Here is a 27,139-nt window from a genome sequence, read left to right as displayed (position 1 = left end):
CTTCAGTAGTTAGTTTTTTGAATTAGATTTTGTATGACACTTAGGGCAATCAGGGTATTTTACGTTTTTAGTTCCACATTTAAAACAAATAGGGTACCTGTTAGCATTACATTGACTCAGGGGATGATCAGAGTTACGACAACGTGGACAGAAAACAGTTTTTGTGTTTGTGCTAGGCTGTGATATAGCAGATATACTAGTGTTTGGTTTTTTATTAAAATGATAGAAATTATTATTACCATGTTGATTTTTAAAATTAGTTTTAGTGTAAGGTGAATTATTATCAGGATTGTTGTATTTATTGTATCTATGTTGATTGTAGAATTTAGGTTTGTTTGAATTAGATTCATTAAATTTTGAGAAGGCAAGATCTGGAGCCAAGGTTTCACCTGTAACTCTAGGAGGTTCTTTAAATTGCGAAGTTATAGACTGTATTTTTTCGAAGTTCTTGCAGATTGTTTTTAAGCTGTCAATAGAATTTATTGATGATGAGTTAGACGCCAGCACACTAGCATAACAAGGTCGAATGTTATGTAGAAGGATCTCTAGTTTTTCTTGTTCCGATATTCCTTTACTAAGCCTGGAGAATAATTCTATCATTTTAGCAAAATAAATTGTGATGGTCTCAGAATCACCTTGAGTACGCTGCCGAATCTCAGACAGAAGTCGGTAGTCATAGTCGAACTGACTGAAATCTTCAACCAGTACTGCCACTAGTTCATCCCACGTAGACACAGAGGTTCTGATACTACGGTACCAATGTAACGCGTCACCCGTAAATATTTCCGTGGCGTAAGCTAACAGTTTCGAAGAAGGTATGTTCCTAGCCGTGCTGTACTCCTTCACCCTTTGTATAAAGGCGTGAACGCAAGATTTGCCATTATATTTAAGTTTTTGTAGATCACTAATATGCGAGCGGTCACAATGTATCGACACGTGTGGTGGATTATCACTAGGTGGAATTTGATGAACAACATCTACTACAGGCTCACAGCTAGTAGGATTAGCAGATTTATTAATTGTATCTAATTTTGACGAAAGTGTAGTTATATGTTTTATTAGTGATTTTATTTTGTCTGCATATTTAGTATCCGAAACATCTAAACGTTTTATACGGTGATATAGGTGATTGCATAAAGCTCTAGTACGTTCAAAGAGATTATTATCGAACTTATCTTCAAGGTTCTTAACGCGTGATAATAGCTCGCTTAAAGATATGCTAGCACCCGAAATATCAACGTCCGGTTCTATGCCCGATTCACAAATGTCAGAAGTAGGAATAATAGGCGTAAGTTTATTAATTTGTTTACGCAGTTCAAGTACCGTTGACGCAGGTTCCTCGCCTCTAATAAGCACCTCGTACACTAATTCGTTTTTGTTCAGCAAAAAGAATTTAATAGGGTAGGTTTCCATGACGCTTAAAGTGCGGAAATTAAGAAAATGAAAACAGAGATAGAATACAAACTACTAGATGGCAATGAAATGGTGTTCTTTACAAGTAAAATTAACTACGATGTGGTGATGAAAAAATGAATAACCCAAAGTAAATGAAATGAGATGAGAAATGAAAATCAGTGGGTGACTGAAAATTAAAATTATAGAACAGAAAAAAAAACAGAGGAAGGAAAGAAATAATAGTGCGAACTGTTACGTATAACCACAATTAATAGTAATTAACTATTTAGAAATAGTTAATAAAGTAGCTTTACAATAATTTACAATAATAGTTTCCAATTTGCAGTTAATATTAAATTTAGTTCAATTCAGTTGTACTCAAAATAATATGAAAAAATGTAGGTAGATTTCTTCTTTAAAATAATAACCGTTATGTGCTTCAAAAGTAACGTATACAATACGCAACAGTTAACAATGAACATAAAAGAGAAAGACAGAAGAAAACACAGACACAGAAATAAATTAGAAAAGAAAAATAGTACAGTATGATAAAGTGAAAGTACGTACCAGTTCGCTGAGTCACCGTCTCGTTCACAATAACGTTGTAGGTAGAAGAATATCTAGCAGCTGACAAAGTTCTAGAACCTAGATGTGATTAGGCAACAGAAACCACGTTTTGGGCGCCACTGCGGCACTTGCCTGGTGGTAGGCTTGCCGGCAGGTAGGTAGGTAGGTAGGTCCAAATAAAGCAAATCTTTTTTTTGAGGAAATTTGTCTTTATTTCGGCCAACTTCCGTTGCCCCAATCACACCCAGATCAGGAGGTCGTAGAAGTAAACTGGGAACACTGGCCTGAACCGTGGGTAGCTCTGGCGGCGGCCTTGCTCCTTCCCAGGTACGCTTCCGGTAGTCCAGACAGGATCCAGTCGGTCTTCCACTCGCCGCAAGGTAGAATAGGTTGCGAAGCGAGGGTCCAAGGTGGAACATAAAATCCTGGAAGCGCAGACACAAGGCAAGCGTTAACAGAGCTCGGACCACGTAGCCGGGTCCAAAGGTCACAGTGTCCCAGCAACAAAAGAAAAAAAAGGAACAGCTGATTCTAGCTAGAATGTTAAGCAAAGGAGAACACCTTACAATAGAAACACTATCAAGCAATGCATGGAAACTTACCCCAGCGGGATTTCCGATTCGGATTTGTTTTTTAGAACAACCACGTATTAATTAGGCCCGATGTTACGGTATCTGAGAGCGTGTGACACAGCCGTCACGTCTGATGCACTTAAGTCGTCTGCCGTTTGCATTTAACGAATGTGCCCGAGCGGAGCCGAAGAGTGGCGAGCGGCGGGACCGGTTTTTAACTTGTTTAGAGATGCGCAGGCGCAATATATGCGCGGACCTTCGCGTAAACAATTAATATTGGGTTCCGTAGTACATTTATGACAAGTTAATTATATTAATATGTAGTTTAAATTTATAAGTGATAGAATTGTGTTTCTTTTAGTTTAATTAAGGCGTTTTAATAATTTTAGAGTTAAGTTTTATAATGATTTTATTGTAATTATTTGTAGTTTTATAATTTCTAACCTATTCTTAGAGCTAGCAAGGTACAACGTTACAAAGTAGAACAAGATCACTAGAGCGATTTCATCTTTTTTCTTATCTAGCCCGCGCTCGCAGTCTTCTAATTAATTTGACAGCTGTCACATTAGTTCCCCATTCTGCCGTCACCGCGCGGGCGCTAGTGTCGGTCCGGCTCGGCGCGCAGAGATAGGGGACGCCCGCATCCAGTGTTTACTGATAAACACGAGGCTATGTGGGTGATGCTTATTGGAAACGAATACACTGTTTTTTATAGTTTGTTAAAACATTTTTTTTTATTTGAATGCGATTTTAGTGGGTTACACCTACTAATTAAAAATTGTAAAGAGTTTAGGCTATTTTGAGTTAAGTTTTGAGTTTGTGACGACATAGGCTATATGAACCCGATATAAGCGTCCAGAAGTAATAGCGAAAGTAGATAGGTTCCATTTCTGATACACACACATTTGATATATTCTCTAGATATTTGTCTTTCCTTCTAACTAGTCTGAAAAAATAAAATACGACTCTCGCGATTAACACCGTCACTTGTTTTCACAAAACGGTGAAGTTTTGAAATTGTATCGTACTGTCCATAGACAGCCTCATTTACCTTTTACCGTTTCCAATAAATCATAATGCGTTTACACCACGTTTGGTGAAATTGACGGTATAGCGGTAATCCTTGTAGAGCGGGCGTGAGTGGTGGGGGGAGGGGGGCGGTGCGGTAATCGGCAGCGGGCATTAATCACGCGGCGCACCTGACGAACGGACGTCTCGGCAGACTTGAGAAAAATAGCATTATGACAGGGGAAACGGGGAAATCAATTTGTTGATTACTTAATACCGGATGTGATGGAAAGTTGCAGAAATTGCTGCGGAAATTTATTGGATGGACATTGACGATTAATTATGAATCAATACCTGTAATTTGTTACTCCTACGTTATTCGTTCATTGACGGTCAAGAGAACAAAGCACTAATCAAAAATCTTCATGATATCTCATCTTTGCTAGAGTTTATGTCCCGAAACGAAAGCCATACGAGATTCCAAAATTACTTAAATACAATTTCAACCCAATCCCAAAAACAAACATGTCCGCACTCAAAACCAAAAACCACCAACGTAACAAAGAGCACTTCACAAAAAAGTCCGCATAACAATTAAAATCAATGCTCCCAACAGAGCAAACACAACCGAATCTCAATTAGAGCCGAATTCAAATAGTTAAAAGTTTGTTAAAACATGTTGACATTCAATTAACTAACTAACGTGTTTTAAAGCGAAACACCTGGGTTTTAGCGAATATTATCTAGCGGCGTCTGATCGGTTCTGCTTTAATCAAAGTTTTGCTGGCGCGGTTCTGGGTGTGACAGGTCCATTATGGCGGGCCCGATTGTGCTTAACATGCCCGATTATGAGTAAAAACTGTGTCGGTGACGTCACCCGCACGTATTCTTTGTCGTTATTCGGTTGTTTAATAATCAAAGTGACTGGAGGCTGTTTTGGTTCTTATTTAAAAGAGTGCTTAATAGAATAGCAGCTGATGACAGGAGAAAGTTTGTTTTTTTCTTGTGACAAAAAGTGAGCTGAAAATGTTTTCTCTAAACTCTAGTTCCAGGTATTGCGATATAGTAATTACTAATCTTTTAGGACATGACTTCAATTTTCATCTCTAAAACCTTTGTTGTTGGCTATATTTTTGTCATTAATTAAAACCAGATGTCTTGCATCTGTTAGGATACCGTATCTTACTAAGTAGATAAGTATGAACATACCATACTTATAAAAATAGAACCCTGACGTTTCGTTTTCTGTCCACCTTGTCTGTTTGTCCGTCTCTCACCAAGCTGTATCGCATAGATCATTATAGAAATAGACCGTTAAAGTTTTCGCGACACAGACTGTTTCACAAAAATAATAAAAACAAAATCGAAGTTAAGCGATGGTTGATACAGTCTCAAATTTTGCGTGTAAGCATCTTCTTTTGTATTTTTTTGCCTATTTGCTTTATACCCTCAGTAACGCGAGACAGACTCACACTTGACCGGTTTTAATTTTATGAAACTTTTCCAGTAACAGTTATAAAAGCAGACTTAATACAAAACCCTTTTATGCTAGGAAAATAAAAGTTTCTGAAAACAAGTCTGGCGTTCATGTTGATTTGATTACACCGCGCAAACGGTCGCCATGTTCACTATAGACTCGGCGTGGGAAAATATTGGCGGGAAACAATCTACTCTTAATTGTGATGTGGATATAATTTAATGTAACGTGTATATAATAAAGAATAATATTTAATGTCACGAAGTAAGCTGCAAAAATGTATTTTATTACTGTTAATTCAACTTTATTTGTGTCTTTTATTGTACTAGTTACAAGTTTTTAATTAGGGCCAATAATGATTAAACAATAATAACACAAACAGTGGATGGCAAAAGCAATAGACCGGACAGAGTGGAAGAACCTAAGGGAGGCCTTTGCCCTGCAGTGGGAAAGTAATGGCTGAAAAAAAAAAAAAAAAAAAAAGATTAAAAGTGCTTCTCATATTTTTGTTTTTAATTTCCCCAATTTTTAAGCTAGCGGTTTCTTTCCTACAGGGGTAAATATTTTAACTTCTGCCCAGAGCATCACACTTACAGCCAGAAAAAAAAAACAATTAAGAATCACTCTTCAGTTTCTACTATCAGTTGTAAGGCAGTACAGAATACACAGGTACGGTGTATAAGCTATAATCCTTCGCTAGGCCGCTCTAAGTGTTGAGCCGATGGTCTGCCGGTGACAGCTCGATTACGAAGCCCCCCCTCCCGCTCTCGTACACCCCCCCCCCGCCACCCCCGCACCCCGCAACAACCGCACAGCTTCGCAAGTTCAGCCAGAATGTTTGCTCTATGTTTTGGCTTAAAAAAACTAAGAATCTAAATGGATTTTTGTATTTTTTTTTATGGAAGGGAATCTTTGAAGGATTTTTGATGTTTGAAGGCGTCGTATCGATTTTTTAAAAATAGTAATGCGAATCTGAGGCCTAGGTAAAGGGGAAAAGAAAATTGTAAGTAATGCGAGACTAATGAAAGGGGGAAAGCATCGGGGATTGTAATGAAGGCATCACTTGTAGCAAGTCTATAGAAGCATATTTAATTCAAGTTACACAGCTTTGTTATAGCTAGACCTAACCTAATTATTGACCTTCTTATGAATCGATTGCAACGAAATATTGGCGTTGGTAACTTGGACCGGCAAAACAAATTCATAATTATTAATGCAAGAAATCTTGACGTTTTCTTTACAAGATGAAATGCGACAATACTATTCTTAGTCGTACTTATAATCTGTAATTTTTATTTACGAATATCATCATAGAAAAAACAATCCATGCAAAAATACAACCTCACTATAACCAACCTGATCAAAATACACAATCAACAAATTTAGAAAATTTTCACATTCAACCTCCAATAAATTATCAAAAACGCTATCCACCCTGAACAATGCAACACCTGTATCAGGGCTCCATCAGACGCACTGAGGCACTTGTTAGTGCCCCCACCTAGGAGACGGGTGAGAGGTGCGGGGGGGGGGGCATCAGCTGTCGCCGTCACCAGCAGCCGTCACTCTTCGTAACTTTTACATACTCCGCCAAAGCTTCATATCTTCAAGATTTCGGGGATGAAGTATAATGTTTTTCCTTTTTTCCCGATTGCTAGTCCATTTGACTAAATTCTCTACAGCAAGAATATCTCGAAAAAGTTATTATTATATCTCTAGTAATTTAAAGTTTTAAGGTAATTAAATGGAAGGTTAAGCTACTTTTGTTGTAGGTATAGTTGTTGTGTTGGTGTAAATGGTCCTGACCATTTAGTAAGGAGCACGCAAGGCCTAGCGCCATGTTTTGTAGTCATATTATTGCTGGAGTGAAAGAGAATTGCCACTCAACACAGTGAAGTGCACTGGCACGCTTCCGCAACTTCAGTAACATAGGCCCGCAGATAAGTTTTTTTTTCTCTAGCCTCCTGTTTCCCACTGCTGGGAAAAGGCCTCTCCCAAATCCTTTCACGACTCTATATTCTGGGCCGCATGGAACCAGCCCGCGCGGTAAGCGTTGAGGTCGTGTCGCCACCGCTTCCTCGGTCGCCCACCTATAGATAAGTATATTATAACATTTAAAAAAATTCTTTACTAAATGGAGCTGTGTAGACACTATAAACTGCAATCAACTTTTCATTAAACAAAAATTAATTGAATATTTGCAATCTTAGAAAATAAATTAAAGTACTAGTTCAAATTACACAATCACTACTATATGCTGTTAAGATAACGAACTCGTCGCCTAACTCCAGTTTTAACATTACCAAATTGAAAGTTCATTAAAAGTTACAATTTTTCATTTTAATCCAATCCCATCCCGAAGAGATTCGAAAGAGTGTGACGACTGTGGAAATAGCTGAAAATTATCAGAATTAACGATTAATTATGACTTCAAACATCTGTTTTAATATCTTTATCCAGCGTCTTAGCGGAGTTTGAAGACAAGATAATAATATAAACAAGTAAACAGCGACTATTCATTGTCACACATTCTAATTAGCAACGATGTTTTATACTCAGCCTGATCAATCCAAAGACTATTTAAAGCAAGACCAAAAATTCCCATTTTTTCAGTAGCATCGATAATTGTAATCCTTTCCCCCGGGGTTGTGGGGGTGGCGGGAAGGGGGGGGGGGTCCCGGGGGGAGCGGCAACATCTGCTCGAGCCATCCCTTACACGCGGCTGTCAACCGCACTGGGGCCAAACCGTTTATTTATTTGAAGATCCCTAAATTGATTCGTTTGGTATGTTCCACCCAAAATATGGGTATAGTTCGAATTATTTTGGTAGCACGATCTCTATCTGATCTTATTGGTAAGAAAAAGATGGAAAATTGTTGGTAGGTGTGTTAATTTAAACTTTGCAGAACTCTGTTTTTCTTCGTGTTTTCGTCAATTTAACGTTATTATTCATTGTAATTTGAATTGTGCTGAGCAATCAGGGTTGACCAATAAAGGGTTACAAAGGCTAGATAAGTTTCTGATCTACAGGCTAGATAGAAATGCATACTTTGTCATAAGGACAATTAAATGGTATTTCAGTTTGCACAAACATTTATGAAGCTGGTGTCAATTCTCTGATAATTGCCATTGCCGACATGCTGAGAGTCTACATGGAATAACCTATCCTATTAATAACGACTAATTAGTGTAAATAACAAATTATTGACTTAATGTAAATTACATTTTGTTCAGGAATAAACCAATCACATTCCTCCAAAGTTGTAATTCTAAGAGCAAACTTATTAGCAATAAGCTGGCGTGTCGCGAGCCATATTTTTTAAGTCTCGCATAAAATTTCGCATTAGTGCAGAGCCCTGACGATGTTATACGTTTTCCTAAATGAAAATCCATATAACACGCCGCTCGCAGGCACATGGCGACCGACACGGATGTAGGTCGGGACTGGATGTGGCGCGGACACGGTGTTTTGAATGGAGTGAGCGTAGTTTCCGTGTATCTGGTAATTTGTCTTTATATGTTTTATAATTTTATTACGCTTTTGACTTGAATATAAATCTGATTTTTTTTACGTGCTTGCAACTTATTTTTTTTAATAATGCCATTTAATTTTGACATTGGCAAGTCCCTTTAGTATGTAACGTCTAATAGACGTAGAGCACTGAATATATGAATTCTAGTAAAATAAGATTTTATCATTATTATTTCAGGTTACTCGTATATTTGCAAACACAGTCATAATCAGGCTGCAAGAAAACTTGCACAATCTACCAAAACCCTGTAAAAACATAGAAACAAACTACCGCATCCAGAATTTCTCCATCAACGTCAACATTCATTAAAATTTGCCAAACCCGCGGCGCCAGCCGCACCTGACGTTGGCAAGCGACGCTTACCACGCCATTGTTTTGTGCGCTATACACCGACGCGTTCGCCAACACGCCGCTTACAGACGCACGGAGCCAGGCGGCGATGTATACCTCACCGCGATAGTAACTACCTTAAATATCTCGGTGGAGGCGGCAAGGTTTCTCGATACATTTCCATTGATTTTTTTGTACTGAGAGAATTAAGGGTTTGAAGTTTTCGGACGTGCTAAGTAAGTTTTAATGAATCTTGAAACAACGGATGATTTTTCGCATTTCGTATTGAGAATAACATATAATCTAAATAAGCCATGAGATACAAAAGCAAATCACAAAAAAATGTATAAAGTAAGTATGAAAGATGAAAGAAAACATACATATCTAACTTATAAAGAAGCCCACTATAAAACCCTTAGAAGATTCCATCTTGATTGAATGATTAATAAGTAATAAATAGTTCTAACCAACTATTATCAAATAAACACTATTATAAATACCCGGTAGCAGATGTTCAGCTCCCGACTGTTCACACCACAATGCGGACCTCCGCTCTTGGTAGACGTACACTGCTGGCTTAGTTCGAAGTAAATAAAACTGTTCCTCTTAAAAGCCAGTAATGCGTGCAAAATATGTGATTGTTGCTGATGGTAACATAGTAGAGGTGTAAAGTATAGAAACTCCGTCAAAGAACAGCAACAAAATATCATATTTATACTCAAAATTCATTCGTATTGTCGTACTTTGATAATTCGTCTCCAAAATTTTCACAATTCCCAATCAGCATAAAGTCTTCTAGAGTCTCTTCTAGAGGTTTAGATGACATGGTGTGATGTATTAGAAACCGATGTTTAAGAACACCACTAAGAATCAACAAGGAAATACTCTTCCAACTTTTAAAAAGCTAAACTATCGAATTCTGACAGATAACAATTAAGAACAAAACTTCGAATTAGTCCATGTCTTTATCTCAATACTGTTCAATATAATATAACCTATTTAGTAGGTATAGTATATACTTATATTACCTATATATCTAATCTATGTTCATCGTCGAGAGCGCGGGAAACTGAACAGCTGATTGTATTGTTGATATTTCATTAGCCTCCGGTAATTACCTGTAACAGGTATGACATCCTTCTGTTTTAGGAAAACTAGATAATAATGAAGCCTAGTTTTTATTAGACTCGTTAGACCATAAGTAATGGCTTTATATTTGAAAATATTTTTAAATATCTTATAGCCACGGATAGTCGAGGGGTTGAAGTCACGCGACAAATACTCTGTGACGAATCGCGGGTTTGAAACCCCGCGTCGGACAAGCATTTTTGTGATCCACGTATGCTTGCTCGTTGGGTTGGATATAGTTGGATGTAGTTGGGTGCGTATTACAATAGCGGGAGTCGTCTATAAAAAAAATGGAAAGAGGTTATTTGATTGACATTGCCACATTCGAATAACTGGTATTTAAGTAGGCTCACGATAAAATCCATCTACCATCACCGGAACATTAAACTAACATTTACATAATTACTGAAAAAAAGTTTCTTAAAACTAAATTTACCTAAATCTTGTGCAACTTAAAATAGAAAACCCACTGCCTACTACACAACAATACGCTGGCGTCGTGCGTGTGACGGAGCCAGCTGAACGGCATTTTTCATCCCTCCTCCCCCCTGAGTGGAGGCTCACCCCCCCTCCCCCGCTCTGTAAGTAAGCATCTGTTTTAGAACGGATTGACCAGATTGAGAAGGCTTAATTTATTTGACAACAGCGAAGTGTTAAGTGCTGGGTTTTGAAAATACTTTTAATGATTTATTTTTTGATATTTCAAAAGGAATAAGGATTTGTTCAAAATTACATGGAGTTATAGTTAAGAGTTTGTATAAAAAAAGCAGTTTGTTTTTGCCATAAACAACAGTTTCTATTTAGTATCCTTTTAATATCTATAAATACTACTGAATAAGCTTACAAAATTCATCAAAAGAGTTTTTGTAGTCGCTTAACCTATAACCTACATTCGTTCCATTTTGCGATACCTACGTGAGAAAATAATGCTAATCACATTCATGCATGGGCGAAAGTCTGTGTGGATTCGATACTTATTCAATGGTTGCAGTCGTTAAAATTTTGTAAGGATCTACCGACACCTTGGATTCAACAAAATCAAGTACTACCTGTTTGCGGTGTTACCCTATCAAAGAAGCCTACTTGTTAATCCAAGATGTCAACTATCTCCGAATCAAATTGACTCAACGGCTTGGAGAGGAAAGAGAAACAAATTTCTATATACAAAACCTTTCAGATATATATGTAATATTAGCACGGATAGCAATTATAATGAGACATGTAAGTACACGTGTCCTATCTCCGCAGCATCCATATTTATAGTGCGGCATAATGAAGCGCCGGCAGGTGGCTGTTCCCAGCGCATGCTAATGGCGGCCCTCAGCCCTCAGCCCTCAGCCTGAGTGCTGCCTCAGGGATGTTGTCTTAGGACCCGGTGAGGGCGTCGGCCGCGACAGCCGACAGTATGTGGAAACTGTTGGTACTGATGATGTTTTTGAATGAGTTTGAATCGATTGGTTAATTTCAATTTTTGATGTTTAAGTGGAATTTGTTCAGTTTTAACTCTCTTTCTAGATTTCATGGAAGGTAAACTATTTTCAGCAGCTACGTTGAATAAAAGTTCTCTACTTACCCCCTGGAATACAATGTGTAGTCGTAATAATTAGAAATGTCGCTCTTTCATTTCAAATATTGCTTTCAATTCACCCGATAAAAAACTCTAAACTAAACGTTTAGAGTAGAGTATTTTTCACAACGTGCGTAACTTTGTTTTTAATTTAGAGGATGGTGTAGGAATAATTTTTTATTTAGTCTAAAAGTCACTAGCAAAAGTGAAAAGTCAACCGAAATTCAATTAATTAAGCACGACAAACATTTCATAAGCGCAATATACTATATGACACATAAAAGAACAATATACAACAATAAACATTCCAACATTATTTCCAAATAGAAAATGCTTTAATAACTAAAGCCAACTTTTTGCGTAGCCTTCGGTGGCAGCCTACGAGCGTAGCTGTGGCGTAGCAATATGCTACAGCATGTTGCAGGCTACATCGCTACGCAAGTGCTACGAATCACGTAGCTGTATAAACAATAGGAGAATGCCTAATGAGTACCCTTATTTCTGTATTACGGGCTGGTTTTATTTGCCTAATGTAAAGTTGGAACAATAATATTAGTAGTAACACCGTATATTACAAGAGTTTCAAAGAAAATCTAACATTTCAAGTGGTTTAAATGTAAACGCCATGAAATTTTTCGTGTTTTAAACCTGAATCGTTAAATATTTGTATAAAAAACAGAAAGCCCTAATAACAAGAAGGTAAGCGTAAAAATTATCTCTTAATTCCCAAGTCAATAAAATACAACCAGAAAAACCTTAAACTTAAACCTTAAAAAAGAAGTTGTTTAAAAAAAACTCTCCAATCTGCAACTTTAACCGCTGAACTCTTATCCGCGGCACTTTTAACATAACAATCCTTTTAACAAAGCTCGTCCGAGTAATTACACAACTATCATAGATCACAGAAATCCGTGAGCATTGCAACGAAAATCCGGAATCCTGATATATATGTCTGTTTGTTTGTTTGTCAGCGTGTTTGGACAGCGGGCGGCGGCGGGCGGCGGCGGGCGGCGGCGGGCGGCGCGCACCAGCTGCTGCCCGATTTATATGTTTGCCATTTTAAATCTCGCGTTATGGCTCGTAATTAAAGATTTTGGTTAAGTGGTTTAGGACATTTTTTTGTGATTGTTGTAAAGCCTTTGGATGTGCGAAAATTATATTTCAGTAATGTGTTGCTTAAAAAAGAACAACTGTGTATCAAGTTTTTTCAAATTTCCCTCAAATTTTCTGTAGTTTGGGGATATTAATGGTAGTTTATCAAATCATTCAACGAATATTTTTTTAGAAAAAAGGAAAGCTTTCTATAAATCTCTTCCTCTTTTTAAGTTCTCACAGAAAACAAACACAATCCTTGGTTAAAATCAACAAGTAATACACATTAATTTCATTCTCATGAAAAATTCTAGTTTGTTAGCTTACACATCTATCATTTTCTAAGTGAGAAGTACATTCAGTCACCAAGCTTAGCGAGTGTGACTTGTTTCTGCCCACTTAACTTCACTATCACCTATGGAACCCAATGACATTATTATCTTATCTACACAAAGCTGATTATAAAAACCACGGCTTATAGTGTATACTATTCTGAATTTTATTTTATAGTCTTCTAAGTTCTTTTTTGTCGGAAGCCTTTTGCCCAGTTGTGGGGAACAGGAGCGACATAAATAAAATGTTTTGATAATGACCAACAATATTGCTATTTCCCTTGTTATAATTCAAATTCTCACCTAGTCCAGGCTAGCCCAGGCCTCTGCCTACAACAGATTACCGTACAAATTGGAGCGCGCCATCTGGCGGGAGGCTGCGAATCTTTTTTATATTAATGCGGCGCCGGCTGCGCGCTCTATAATAGCGTTGATACGGACGCCGCTCTGGACGAAGGCTTTCATTGTTTTATGCTGTGCTTCTATGGCGGAGTGTTAAACAAGGGTTTTAACCTTTCTAGTAGTGCTTGAGAAAAGGAACGAATGTTTCCTAGACAGGTGTTTTAATTTGTTAGTTTCCACTGGATATTGTGCTATATCTTTAAACGCCATAGGTCTATTTTCGTTTATGGGATGACAATTGGTGGTAATCGGAAAAAGCAAACGTGTTATTTGTATTAAAATGAAATAAAACTCGTTATTAAACATCCTATGTTGGCACATATATGTTGGTATATAGCAGAGAATAATTGATATACACATAGACATCTATTATCTTTAATATACAAAAGGGAGAGCTACAAATTATTGCCACCAATTAATTGATTTTTATAGCAGTACGCAACAGAAGTTTAGATTTGGTAAAACTGGAGAACTATTATCAAAATATCCCTCAAAAATAAAATCAACACACACTTTTTAACACAGATCCTTTGTTTTGTAAAATATCACCTAACGACTTAGAGAAATTGGATTTTGAAGACACTATAAAACGATTCATCTCCAACATCTGTCGAGGCGCGGAAATTGCGCCGGAACTATCGCTTGCACCAGAATCTACATTCACACTAGATCATATCTCCAACTGTGATGACACTTGTGTCGTATTACTCTATATTTTATAATACTAGCTGCGCCCCGCGGACTCATTCGAGGAAGTCTTTTTTCACAGAATTTTCCTGTGTTGATAATTTGTTCAGGTAAATAAAGGTTTGTAAATGTGCATCCAAATCAAATTTCTATTTTTCTTAATTTTTCCATCATTAAGGCGAGTTTTTTGTGTATATCGAAATAAGAAGAGTTTCTTGCTGCAGCAACATCGTCGCCAACGAGCCTTTTGACCTATTGCTTGCCTCTTCTCTGTTCACTTTTCTCCTCGACCCAGTTACGTGGGCAACCCCTTAGTCCTCAGTCCTCCCGTGGTCGTCACTTTCTAGCTTCTATCTACCCGTAGCGTCTGTCAAAGAGTTTTAAAGCGCAGCCGGACCTATAAATTTAGGTGTCTTCTAAAACACGGAGAAACTTGTTATGTCATCGATAGTCACCCATCCACAGACGGACCGTATCAAACGAACCTGTGATCGAAAAACCTTATGCAGTCAAATCTTGGCCATGTCTGCAAAAAAGTATCGGTGCATTTATGAGCTGGTGAAATTGAAATTAATTCAATATCATAAATTGTCTAACACACATTCACAAGTAACGAAACTTATTGTTATCATATATTCACGTTTTCAATTGGTCACAATACATTGCCTTACAGTTTGAAGGCAAATCGTAAATAGGAAGAGAACTCAATAACCTGTAATAGTAATCTATTTTCAGAACCTTTTTTTATTCTATAGACAAAGGATAATAAAATTTAAGTCATTATTTGTGGAAGATTGGTTCTCGTTCAGGAATAGAACTTTGTACAAATGTTGTGCAATGGATACTTCACTATATGATTAGGTGTACAGGGGTGATTCTCCGGAAAAAAAGTAACACGCATTAAGAATATCATTATCCTCACCACACTTTGTATAATGCAGATTGCTTGATTTAATATTATTTTTACCTAAGCTTGGAAAGTACTACGGCTATTATTAGATGAAGTAAGAATCAAAACATTTTAAGCATCACAGTGAAGTGAACCAGTTGGTCAGGATAATGATATGACCTTAACTAGTGTATTTTTTCCGAAGAATCACCCACAGACTTTGTAAGACGAAAACGTAAAAGAACAGAATTTTGACATATTTAAAACTAGCTGTTGCCCGCGAATTCGTTCCCGTGGGTTTTTCACATTTTCCATTGTACCTATCTTCGCTCCTATCAGTTGCAGACTGATGGTTTATAGCCTAAAGCCTTCCTCGATGAACGGTCTATTCAACACAAAAATATATTTCAATTTGGACCAGTAGTTCCTGAGATCTAGCGCGTTCTAGCGCGTTCAAACAAACAAACTCTTTAGCTTTATATATTAGTATCGATTTTGGATCAATGATGTTTTATGATACGAAATTTAGTCTAGATGTTGTTTATTTGCAGTTTTACTGACTTATTATTAATTAATGAAATATTTTCCGACATTCTTTATCACTTCAAAAACCCAATTTTTGTGTGAAAAGGATTTGATCCTTGTGTCGCAGGGGGTTTGAAAAACACTCAAGTCACATGTACAAGAATACCCAACTTGGAAAAAGCATTCGTGGATCAAACAAACGCTTAACCTACGCGGGGATCGAACCCGCAACACGTCGCACATAGTTGGTTTGGCGTGGTGACTCTAACCACTCGGCTATCTGGCAATGGGATGTAGAAAGTAATTGACTACCGATAACAGAAGACGTACTAACAATAAAATTCGGTATATTTAGACAAGTTTACGAACTATGCAATCACTCAACATACTACAGTTCACTCATTGATCTTCATCTTTTTATACCGTAATGGCGTTGACCTCTTGGGTTTTTAGCCGGGCTGGCATGGGCGGCACAGTCCGGCCAGACCACACATCCGCTCAGCTGCAATGTTATGTAACTGGCCATCTGGCACTGGTGGAATGTAATCACGATTGGCAAGCAGAGAGTTGGTGGAGTCTCTTGGTCAATGTTGGTGGTATTCACCGGGTGATGTGGAAGCTTAATGTGGATTGTTATGTATATCTAGCGTATGAACTATTTCGTTGCTCGTTTGTTGTGTGACAGAGTGCCTTCCGCCACGTCTAGCAGTAATATTAATGTAGGTTTGCCGACTCTACGCCGCGTAGTGCAGTGTCACGTTTCCATAACCTTCCTAGAAGACAGTAATAGAGACTCAGGAGTGTTAATACTTTCTGGATACACTGAGATTGAGTACTTGGTGTTATTCGTTAGAATTATTATTGTACTTCCTATTTAAAAGTAGTTAAAATGACACGTCTCTGAAAGTTTACCATATAGAAACTCATATTATGTAAAAAAATTCGTTAATTCTAATTAGATACCAAAAAAAATGTTTTTAGAACAAAAGATTTAATCCAAGACTACTGGCTCAGAAATCGACAAATGAAGTTTTGACCATTTTATCTTGATTTGTGAAATAATCATCAAATAAATAATTTGTAATTTCTTCTCTGCTTTAAACAACAAAACACCGAGCTACCATGGATCATGGATCACAGAATACCATGGATATGCCTTTACGTGTGTATAAGTGCCGCTACCACAGTTTCCTAGCTCGGCGTCACCACAGATGTGTGTGACGTATCTCACTTGTATTCAATAACGAGTTTACGACCGGCTGCGGATATGTGAAGGCATAAGGAAGGAGTCAGCGGTGTGACTTACTGTTGCAAATAGAAACTACTTGGAGAATAAAACTATACACTTTTTTCAGGCTTGCTAACAATATTTTAGGTTATAATGTTTGTCGCTACTGGCATGTTATTTTTTCTTTTTTTTAGTACGACTACTGCTTGTAAAACTAAAAGAGACTCTCGTGACAAAGGTTTATATATAATTAAGGAATTAGGCATTTGTTAGTAATCTATAATTTTCCACATGATTAACGAGAAAAAAACTTTTTCTGGTAACTATGACAATTTCAAACTAACCAATGCCTTTTTAGTAAATGTTATTTATTTAATAATCTTAAGGACACTTTTAAAGGTATATTTTGCCGCCTCCAAGTTCAATATATTCGCGGATCAGCGTCCACAGATGGACGTGACGCAAGCCCGGAGTAAACAGTGGCACGTGCGGCGCATATGCGGCACATATGCTAGGGGCGCGCCTCTAGCGCCACGCGCAACACGCAACCCTATTTATAAATACAATACAGATTTATTACCGAACTGCATTGTGGTAGTTGATGACCTATGAACTTTAAATCTTAATCATATTTGCATTCTAACTAAGATGGATGATAAACCAGTAGAGTTGAAGCCACAGAAATAGACAGTAAAGGAAATTTTGACCAAAATTGTTCAAACATAAATTGCGAAAACGTAAGATACAAGCACACAGGTTCACTCTCCTGCCGGGGCAGTACGATCGGCCGAAAGTGTTACCGTAGCCCCGATACACGAAGAGCAAATGAAGGAACATGGGTGGGTTTGAGTCAGTAGAAGTCTGAACTCTGAGACTCGCTTTAACTGAACCCAAAGCGCAAGGACTTATTTGATGATTTCCCGTCCGAAAATTCACTTTCCAATTTATTACACTCAGAGTTACTTTTATATTTTGTAATATTAGTAGGGAGTATCGGTCAAGGGTCAAGCAGCACACTAGATAGATTGAAAATAATGATGGTGAACTTGAAAATACCAACATCCCTAAGCATTTTCAAAACATGTCGTATCTTTTCCTCTTGCATAAATTTAATTCTTCTATGCATATCATAATATTATTTCTGTCTCGTCTTTCCAAGGTATATTGATATCGCCTCCTCGCGCCTTCACCTAAACAGAGCGCGTAGCACTCCACGTAGCACAGCGGGACCAAAAACAAAATTACATTCTTAAACCAACGATCAAGCCCACGCCACACATTGAACTTACAACTCAACACAAACCCATATAAATATTTAGTCAATAAACTCTGTGTCTAGTCTAGTCTAGGCTGAAGAAACTGCACTAAACAGACACATCGTTATTACTGTAATGAAATTTATTCTAACGTACGTAAATATTAGTGTTTTTGTTAAACATCCCTTGTTTATATAGACTGCAGTTTAACTTGATGTTCTGGTATGTGTAGCTACAAGTAATTGTATATTTACGACTATTTTAAGATTGGCAGAGATGGTTTGGCAGTTCATCTATACTTGATGAGAAAGTGGATATGACTTTCATTTTAGACATGGAAGTACGAAAAAACAACAAAAGAAAATCTAAAACAAGTTTCTGTCCTCACTTCGTTGGCATTGACAAATTAAAGTGAAATAACTTAATTATGAGAAACTGTATTTACTTCAAAGTTAAAATCTCAATAGAGATCTATTGAGACTCAATAAAAAAGTACCTGGGATATTTACTAGATCGATAGATAGAAAGTATAAGTGAGCCAAACTTCATGCAGAATCACTTTATATTTCTAGCGTGATTGAGTTATAGACCTCTATCCCAACTTCCACCTCCATGCATATTCTATGGATTTTGCTAGTTACTATAAAGCCAAGTGTTTCAGTAATAAAATAAAATAATATAAATCAGTTCCGTTAGTCGCGTGCTGAACCGTTGCGGGTCTAAAAATATCATATTTTTCACCACCGACGCACCTGAGGGCGGGGTCTACTATTGGTACACGAAAGTTGTGTTTACCGTGAGATTCGGTGAAGTGAGAAAGTGGTGACTTTGATTTCTAAGTTTTTAAGCTTTCAAGTAGAAAAGAGGATTTCCTTAATTATTCAACATTTTTTACCTTATTTTGTTTCAAGGTTAAAAATCTTGCTAAGCTAATCAATATCCAAAATCAGGTACCTGAAAAAAAGGAACAAAATTATTATTACAGTAAACAATCAATCGTATGTAATTCACAAGTACATTGGAAACCTCAACAGTTTTTAATAATTAAATTAGCCCTATCTTACCAAAACAACACAAACTTTCTTACTGTACTGTTACCTACCCTAATATTATAAGATCTTGCATGCTTATGTATTTTTACTCATGTTTATAAATAAATGAATCTTATCTTATCTTACATCAAATTCCGCAATCTCCGCGTTGTTTCTCGTTCCATAATTTATATTACAAGCGACTAAACGTGAGAACAAGTGGTAGCGCCCCGGGAGGGGTAGTCCGCCACCCCGGGCGCAGGTGTGCCCCGGCACAGGTGTCGCCAGATCCAATACAATTTTTACTTTCGCACATAATTGGACTGAACCTACTCATGTACTGTATTTTACTGTGAACAAACTTTCTTTATATATAAGTTGTTGTAACTTGGAGATTAGAGATCTAATCTTAGTGTTATGTAGGTGTGGACAGTTTTTTAGATACTTTTGTTAAGGTTTGAAGCAGGTTCATTTATGAATGGTTTATTGAGGTGTGTGTTTCAAGTTAAACGGTTTCAATAGTGGAACATGATAACCATAGACAGAGGAATATGGAAGATGGATCTCAACGTTCAGCCCACCGTCCGAGACGTATTATGTGATCATGGATCACATAATTGTCTCTCTAATCTAAATAATTTCATAAAAAGACTGGGATAATAGTAGCAGTCTTTCGTGTTATAACGATGTTATAAATTAGGAGATCATCTTTGACTCAAGATTATTGGCAATCAAGATAGACGAGCCTAAATAATTTTCATTTTTTCGATTTGACCCTAAAGGATCTGGAACTCTCCGACAGACCGATGAACAATGGATTCTTAATAAGATGCTAATAACACTCTTCGACTACAAAACCTATAAAGGAGCCAAGAAATTCTTCTCATCAAAATCATCATTACAAAAATACACTAACTATTTACTTCATCGGTTTCGTCAGAAGAATGTTTTGCATTTGAAACGCAAACAGTGCTTCGGAAACGCCGGTGTATGTCAGGAGTCGGGCCGACGTGTGCCGCTATAAAACTATCAGCTGCGCCTGCGCACGACGCACACGTCAAACGCAGTATACAATACTGGAAACGGGTGATGGAGTAGGTTCAGTTATACTGCCGAAATGACAGATCTATTTTTTTTTTTTATAAAGAACTTCTCCCGCTCTAAGGAATTTAATCCTTGTGACGCGGGGGATTTCACAAACATACAAATCACATGCACAATGACACCCAGACTCAGAACAAGCATTCGTGGATCACACAAATACTTGTCCTACGCGGGGATCGAACCCGCGACACGACGCGTACAGTGGTTTTGGCGTAGGTAGTGACCTCAACCACTCGGCTATCCGTGCAGTCATTAATCTCTTTTTCATATTGGACATGGAATGCGTTATTTTCTCTCCAGCCTAAATTGTTCAGCGTCTTAAAGGCACTACGGTGTCTTCTTCCTGTAGTTTGTCATGAGCTGCGAGTGACCGTTTAGGTTTGGACAAATCCAAGACATTTTGCGATTTCCGCCTTTTCCTGAGGGTTAAAACACCTTGTGGTAAAAAGACTTCGAGAACATCTCACTACAACAGATTAGGTTTCAATTCGTTTTCACTCCTGCAGCCTTTCGATAATCGTTGACGTCAATAGAAAACGCTCAGAGTTATTGAGATGATAAGTCAAAGTCAAGTTACGTCATTTCTACAAATTTGTTTTTTTTTATATTTAAACGTTATATTTAAACGTTGTCTTAATGGCAAATTGGTTCAGGGGACTCTACTATTTATCCCAATGATACTTTTGCGAATCATCTGTATAATCCATTAGTACACCGCCTGCCCGCTAGATGGAGCTGCGCGGCGCCAGCGGATGTTGTGACTTGCGGCGTGACGCGCAGACACTGAGCAGACTGCCAGACACGGGTAACGCTGCGTACACACTATACGTACTGGACTGTGTGAATTATTTAAAAACAAAAAACCGAGTATCAAAATTTTTTTGAACATTTGAGAGATTATTACGAAACGGTTTCATTCCTACAAGGTTTCGTAACCGATTTCGTAGAGTAGGTTATGTTAGTTACCTCTGAATTTGGGGCTGGATGAACAAATTTTGCTATTTTTTTCCAAATCAACGTGAAAAAGCTGTTATTTGGTTCCTTGAAATTTCATTAAGTTTTCATTTGAAGAGGGTTGTACTATGTTGTCCTTAAAAATATTATTAGTGAAAATCAATATATAAATTAGGGAGCAGTTATATACGATGATCAATTAAAACAATATCGTCGTTATTTAAATCGTAACAAAAAAACAAAATAAGTACTTAAAATTAATTACTACTTTAAAATAAATATTCAGTTACCTAACTACGAAATTACTAGACTTTTTCACATCATTTTTAGAACTAGAACCAATCAACCATCACAACGAACTCATAGGTAACCAACATCTGTACAAAAGAATGGCAGTGTAGAGGTGTCCTTATCATTGTATTGTATAAATAGACGTGGGCAGGTGTTCAGCAGAACCCAGCTGTGTCTGCGTCACGAGACACTAGCCATATGGACGCGGTGAGATGCCACGAGGTACTCGCATAACTACACCGAGATACGTCCGTGCACCTAGAGTTGTTACCTAACGTTTCAAAACTACCGAAACGGCCTATTCTCCTGCTAATATTATATAGGCGAAAGTTTGTTTGTATGTTTGATCCTCTTACACGCAAAAACTACTGAATGGATTTAGATGAAATTTGCTACACAGAAAGTTTATAACCAGGATTAAGACAGGATAGTGTTATCCCGATTTTATGTTCCCGTGCGATGATTTTCGATTTGTAGCCCGCTCTCAAATCATCAAGATTTCAAAATCAAAAGTATTTATACCAATCTTGATATAAATACTTTTGATTTTGAGATCTTGGAGGAGTCCATCGTCACGAATATAACTGATAGCCACTTAAATGTAAATTATTCTGCTGTTTTAGATATCTTTGAATACTTGACGCGACTCCTTAATTTACGAATTTAATCATTGCTTTGCGGATGTTTACCAACATTCAAATTACATTCATAAATAATCATATTTGGGATTATCGTTTAAGGATCACACAAATACTTGTTCTACGCGAGGATTGAACCCGCAGCACGTCAAGAACAGTAGCATCAGGGTATATCTATCAGCTATCAGTCCAGTCATATTTTCCGACATCCGGCGTTTTTCGATTTGTCAGTTTCAGGTCGCATAACATTTGCATGTGATATTCTAAGTTTTCTTTGTTTATCTTTTTATGCAAACACTAGTTGTTTCCCGCGACTTCATCTGAGCCGCTATTAAAGTATAGGTTAGGATTTTTCTTATTAGTTAAATGATTATAGAGTGCGCGCATCTTTTCCCATTTCTTTTACATACGAGTATTTAATTTTCTCTGCTTCTATATATCATAGCGCGTTGGTATATGTCCTAAAGCCTTCCTATTAACTTTTCAAATAGGAGCAAGTATTTCCTGAGATAAGCACATTCTAACAAGCACCATTTCGTAACTAGTATGAAAGTATGGAGACGTACAATTTATTCTTATAACATTAATGGTTGGATTTGATGTCATGAGTATTGTTATCGCTTCACTTGTTGCATAAGAAAAGCTGTGTTTCGTTGATTGGTTTTAAATTAATAATATTATCATCTATAGGTTTGTTTTCATGTTAAGTATATTATACTGAATTTTCGTTGGTTGCAGATGGAAGCGAAAGTGAAGGAAGAGGTCGCTGACAAGGATTACACGCCGCCGACATCCACCGAGAGGCGGAAATGTAAGTACCAACCTCAAGTACCCGCTAATACCTAACTATAAAATGAAGTCGAAAGTTAAGTTATACGAAAGGTTATTGAGGTAATAGAAAGGGGAGGATGAAACAGAAAATCGATGAGCGAGAATCTTATTGTATAAAATTAAATTATAATTTTAGGAACTAGTAATTAATACAAATGCACCACAGTCACTTATTTAGGGTTCCGTAGCCAAGTGGTAAAGACCATCCCTATTACAAAGGCCCCGCTGTTTGTTTGTCTTTCACTAGGATGAATGATCGTGATTGTTATGCGGTTTTTTTTTATTGTGGATTCGTAAACTTCTGTTGACGAAAACATTAATTATATTTCTTCTTGTTATTTGGTACTAACTAAACTACACGAAAAAAAGTCGTTATTCGATTCAACCCAACCCCAAACGTTTCTTAAAAAAAAACTCCACCGAAAATTAGTTTGTCGAACGTTACACGAGGACATGAATAGGATATTATAAATAATGGAAAAATACTCGGTAGTGACGTAATATCCGTAATACCCGGAAAACGGCAGTCGGTTATCATGTTGGCGCCCAACGGGGGCTTATGATATGTCGCGGAAAGTAAACACGCGCCCAGCGATAAGTAGGACAGTAGGTAGTTAATCGGTTTAATTAGTCATAATGATTAGTATTTATCAGCTCTAACATATACTATACGTATGTTTTAACATTACATAGTAAAATATGGGAAAGTACGTATCTTGCACGTGGACTCTCTATTTCCTTTATCTCATAGCCTGATGACGGCAATCTGACATCCCCGGAGAGAATCACAGGACCTTTCTTTCCATCTGAAACACGGAAGCTGTATTTCTAATGTTTCAATACTTTTTTAGCCTTCAGTGTTTGTGATAAAGTGTTTTACCACATCTAATACTAATCCCCACATCAGGTACTTACAACATATATTATAATGTAAATGTTATTACATAACAAAAGCGCATCACTTGATTGGGCACTTTCCGTGGGAAAACACAGCTGACTGGCAATCATAATACGGCGACGGTGGCGCCGCCGCAGCGAGCGGTAGTTAACGGAAACATTGGAGTTACACGCGCAGTATTTACTGCATGTTATATTAGATTGCAGGAATACTAGCGTTGCCCCCCGGTGTCACCTGCAAAGTTCCCTTTCCCGTGGGAATACGGGAATGTGATGCCTGCGTTTGTCGTTGATTATGCTATTTGTCGATTCGTCAAAGAATAATTGAAATCAAAATCAGTGCCTAGCGTTATTAATAAACAAATTTACATTCAATATTTAAATTCTATCCTGCATCCTGCATATATGCATCCTGAACTGTTGTGAGTTTTTGGACGGTCAATAAAAGATGTTGCACCGCAATGACAAGTCTGTACTCTTTATGTTTAGTAACTATGTTAGAATATATTATATAATATATTGTATATATAATATAATATATTGTATTTTATTAAGTTTAACTCCGATCTCAGTAGGTAATTATTATTAGTTTTCCTGTTCTCCTGTTGCAAAGAGACAATACTGTTTTTGTTTTATAAGTATGTTTTAAGTTTATTGCTCTATTGTATTTTTAACTTCAAGCTCATGTAACTTAGTTAATTTAGTTTTAGATTCTTCCTAGCACTTATGACTTCTTTTGTGAATGCTGATTAACCAGTAATTGGCGACTGTGTAAGTCTTAGACATAATTATCAATATACATAAGCATTACTGTACACAGAAGCTGTTGGTAAACCTATATAAATAAATAAATAAAAAACAAAATAGAATATATATAAGGAACGATGCGTCACACACTACAATCTTCTTATATTTAACTACTGTCATGGCATTTTCATCTTTGCGGGTTGGTAATACAAATACTTAACAAGATTATTCTTTTTCTCCATCTATAATTTTAGACAACACTTCTTGCACCCAACTGCAACTTCATAACTCAGTGTGTTGCAAACGTCATAAAACGTTCAAAATAGTCCTTACAAAAAAAAATAGGATCATTTGCTAAACATCGAAATTAGTAGAACTTCTCTATAATTGAACTACAAAGAAATACCAACTCGAATGATATGGAAAGCAAAAAGTGCGAAACCAAATTAGGCGCTGGCGAGCGAGTGAGCGAGCGAGCGGGCGTGTAGGCGCAAGCGTGGGAGCGTGCACACCTGCGGAGTGATCATAATCTAGCGACGGGAGAACGCGGCACGAACACAATACTCAGCAAGGACCTATAGCCTCTGGAATAGACTGTAACTGAATTGGAATGGAAGAAAACAAAGTAGTTACGTGTTTGCTCTATTAGTTTTATCTTATTAATGCAAGTTAAATTGTGGGTCCCGGCTGCTATTCTTCTTTGACAGTCGTTACAGGTAGTCAGAAGCTTGAAAGTCAGACAACCAGACTGAACAAGGGGTATCGTGTCGCCCAGGTAACTGGGTTGAGCAGGTCAGATAAGCAGTCGCTCCTTGTAAAACACTGGTACTTAGCTAGTTGCGGTAATCCGGTTAGACTAGAAGCCGACCCCAACATAGTTGTGAAAAGGCTACGCCGATGATGTGTTTCCTCTATTAATATTTTCAATTCATTTCTATTTTCCCCATAAAAATAATGGTCCATTCGGAATTCCAGTCTGGAACTTCACAAACAAACCACTCAACCTATTTAGGCAAAAATATTATGGGAACTGTTTGAAATCAAAGAGTGAATTTGGGGTACTTTCATTTCACTCTGATTCAATGAACAAAATCCACGCATGTGGAGTAGCTTCGATAGAATTGTACCATTCCCAGAAAGGTTTAGATGTCAAATTTAACTCCTTCTATAAGAAAAGTCCTTAAAGAGTATGTCCGTGTTACAAAGTGCGGTGTGTATGCGTTGTATTTGCGGAGGGCTCGCGTTATGTCGGAGCGTTTGCGATGCCACGCGCCGCGCCCCGGCTAGTGCGCTTTACATCGATATTGTTTGCGTAATTTGTACTTTTGTTTTACTGGAAACCAACCTAGCAAGCTTCAGCCATGCCCTCTATCTGTAAGTGGTCGTAGCGTGGCATGGTCTTCCTAGATATATTTTTTAGCCTTTTAGGAATGTCACAATCAAAGGCCTCGCCACTGACCCTTACGATGGGAACGATCCATGGATTCCATGATAGATAGATATTCCTATTTTAAAATGTTTTTCAAATTGATCCAGTAATAATTCTGATATCAGCGCGTTCCAAACTCGCTGTATAATTTTAAAATACTGAGTGTGTTCAAATCCGTTTACCGAAGCAACGTGGAACTAACTAATCAATTAAATGCATTATCCCACCAAAAACATTAAATGTAAAAAAATGCCAAGTCTCTCGATGCAGTCTTTCCATCGTAAAAAGTTTTGAGATCTCATAGAAGCCAAGTCCTATTCAAAATATTTTGTAGTTATAAATCAACATTTAGTAATTGTATCAATAGTTTTCTTTATATTATAATTATAGTGACTTGGCAATGAGCACAAGAAGAAACAAATAAAACGGCATATTTGTAGGAGTTGAAAGTTACACACACCGCATGCGTAAACATTAATATCACAAAATTAATTTTCTTTTGGTTTATCCGTGTCGTCCCAACCGAATTTCGGCAACGGCAGTCAGTCTTAGTGTACTCTCGATTCATTTACTTTCATAAAGCGATGGCCCGTAAGGTATTCTTAATTATTGTATTGGAGCATGTAGTCGGTAGTGACCATCATGATTCACACATAACAAATAATCTGATCACTGGTCTCGTCAGTAACATTTGCACATAATTCCAGGCATCAAGCAGCTTTTAATTTGTGCTCATTGCCAAGTCACTATAATTATAATATAAAGAAAACTATTGATACAATTACTAAATGTTGATTTATAACTACAAAATATTTTGAATAGGACTTGGCTTCTATGAGATCTCAAAACTTTTTACGATGGAAAGACTGCATCGAGAGACTTGGCATTTTTTTACATTTAATGTTTATGGTGGGATCTCATTTATTTTTTGTAAGTGTTTTCTTTCTTTTTTTTTAGGTGTCATAATTTCTAGGACTTCAGCTACTGCTTTGCTTAGAACCCATTCTCTATCTCTATCTCTTTTGTTTCTTCTCTGAGACTTCGTTACTTCTAATGTAAACAAGCTTAAACTTATATATATATGCATATATATATCTACTAACTTACAAACTATAGCTAAACTAAACTAAATAACACGTAAAGTTCTCCGAATATCAATTATCACTACAATATTTTTTAGTTTCGAAATGGTTTTTCATAGACAGGTGGCGCTATCAAATGAAAATTAT

General features: G+C 37.2%; 1 protein-coding gene across 1 annotated transcript in view; it reads left to right on the top strand.

Moving 5' to 3' along the window:
- LOC113494432 (protein CBFA2T3) overlaps positions 1-27,139 on the top strand; it is a 63,290-nt gene that overhangs the window by 17,831 nt on the left and 18,320 nt on the right. Inside the window, exon 2 of the mRNA XM_026872762.1 lies at positions 22,745-22,817. Coding sequence (XP_026728563.1) covers positions 22,745-22,817 — 73 coding nt within the window. The remainder of the gene's footprint in view (positions 1-22,744; positions 22,818-27,139) is intronic.

This window comes from Trichoplusia ni, chromosome 5 (genome assembly GCF_003590095.1).
Source record: "Trichoplusia ni isolate ovarian cell line Hi5 chromosome 5, tn1, whole genome shotgun sequence".
NCBI lineage: Eukaryota > Metazoa > Arthropoda > Insecta > Lepidoptera > Noctuidae > Trichoplusia > Trichoplusia ni.
This window is presented reverse-complemented; position numbering and strand designations above follow the sequence as displayed.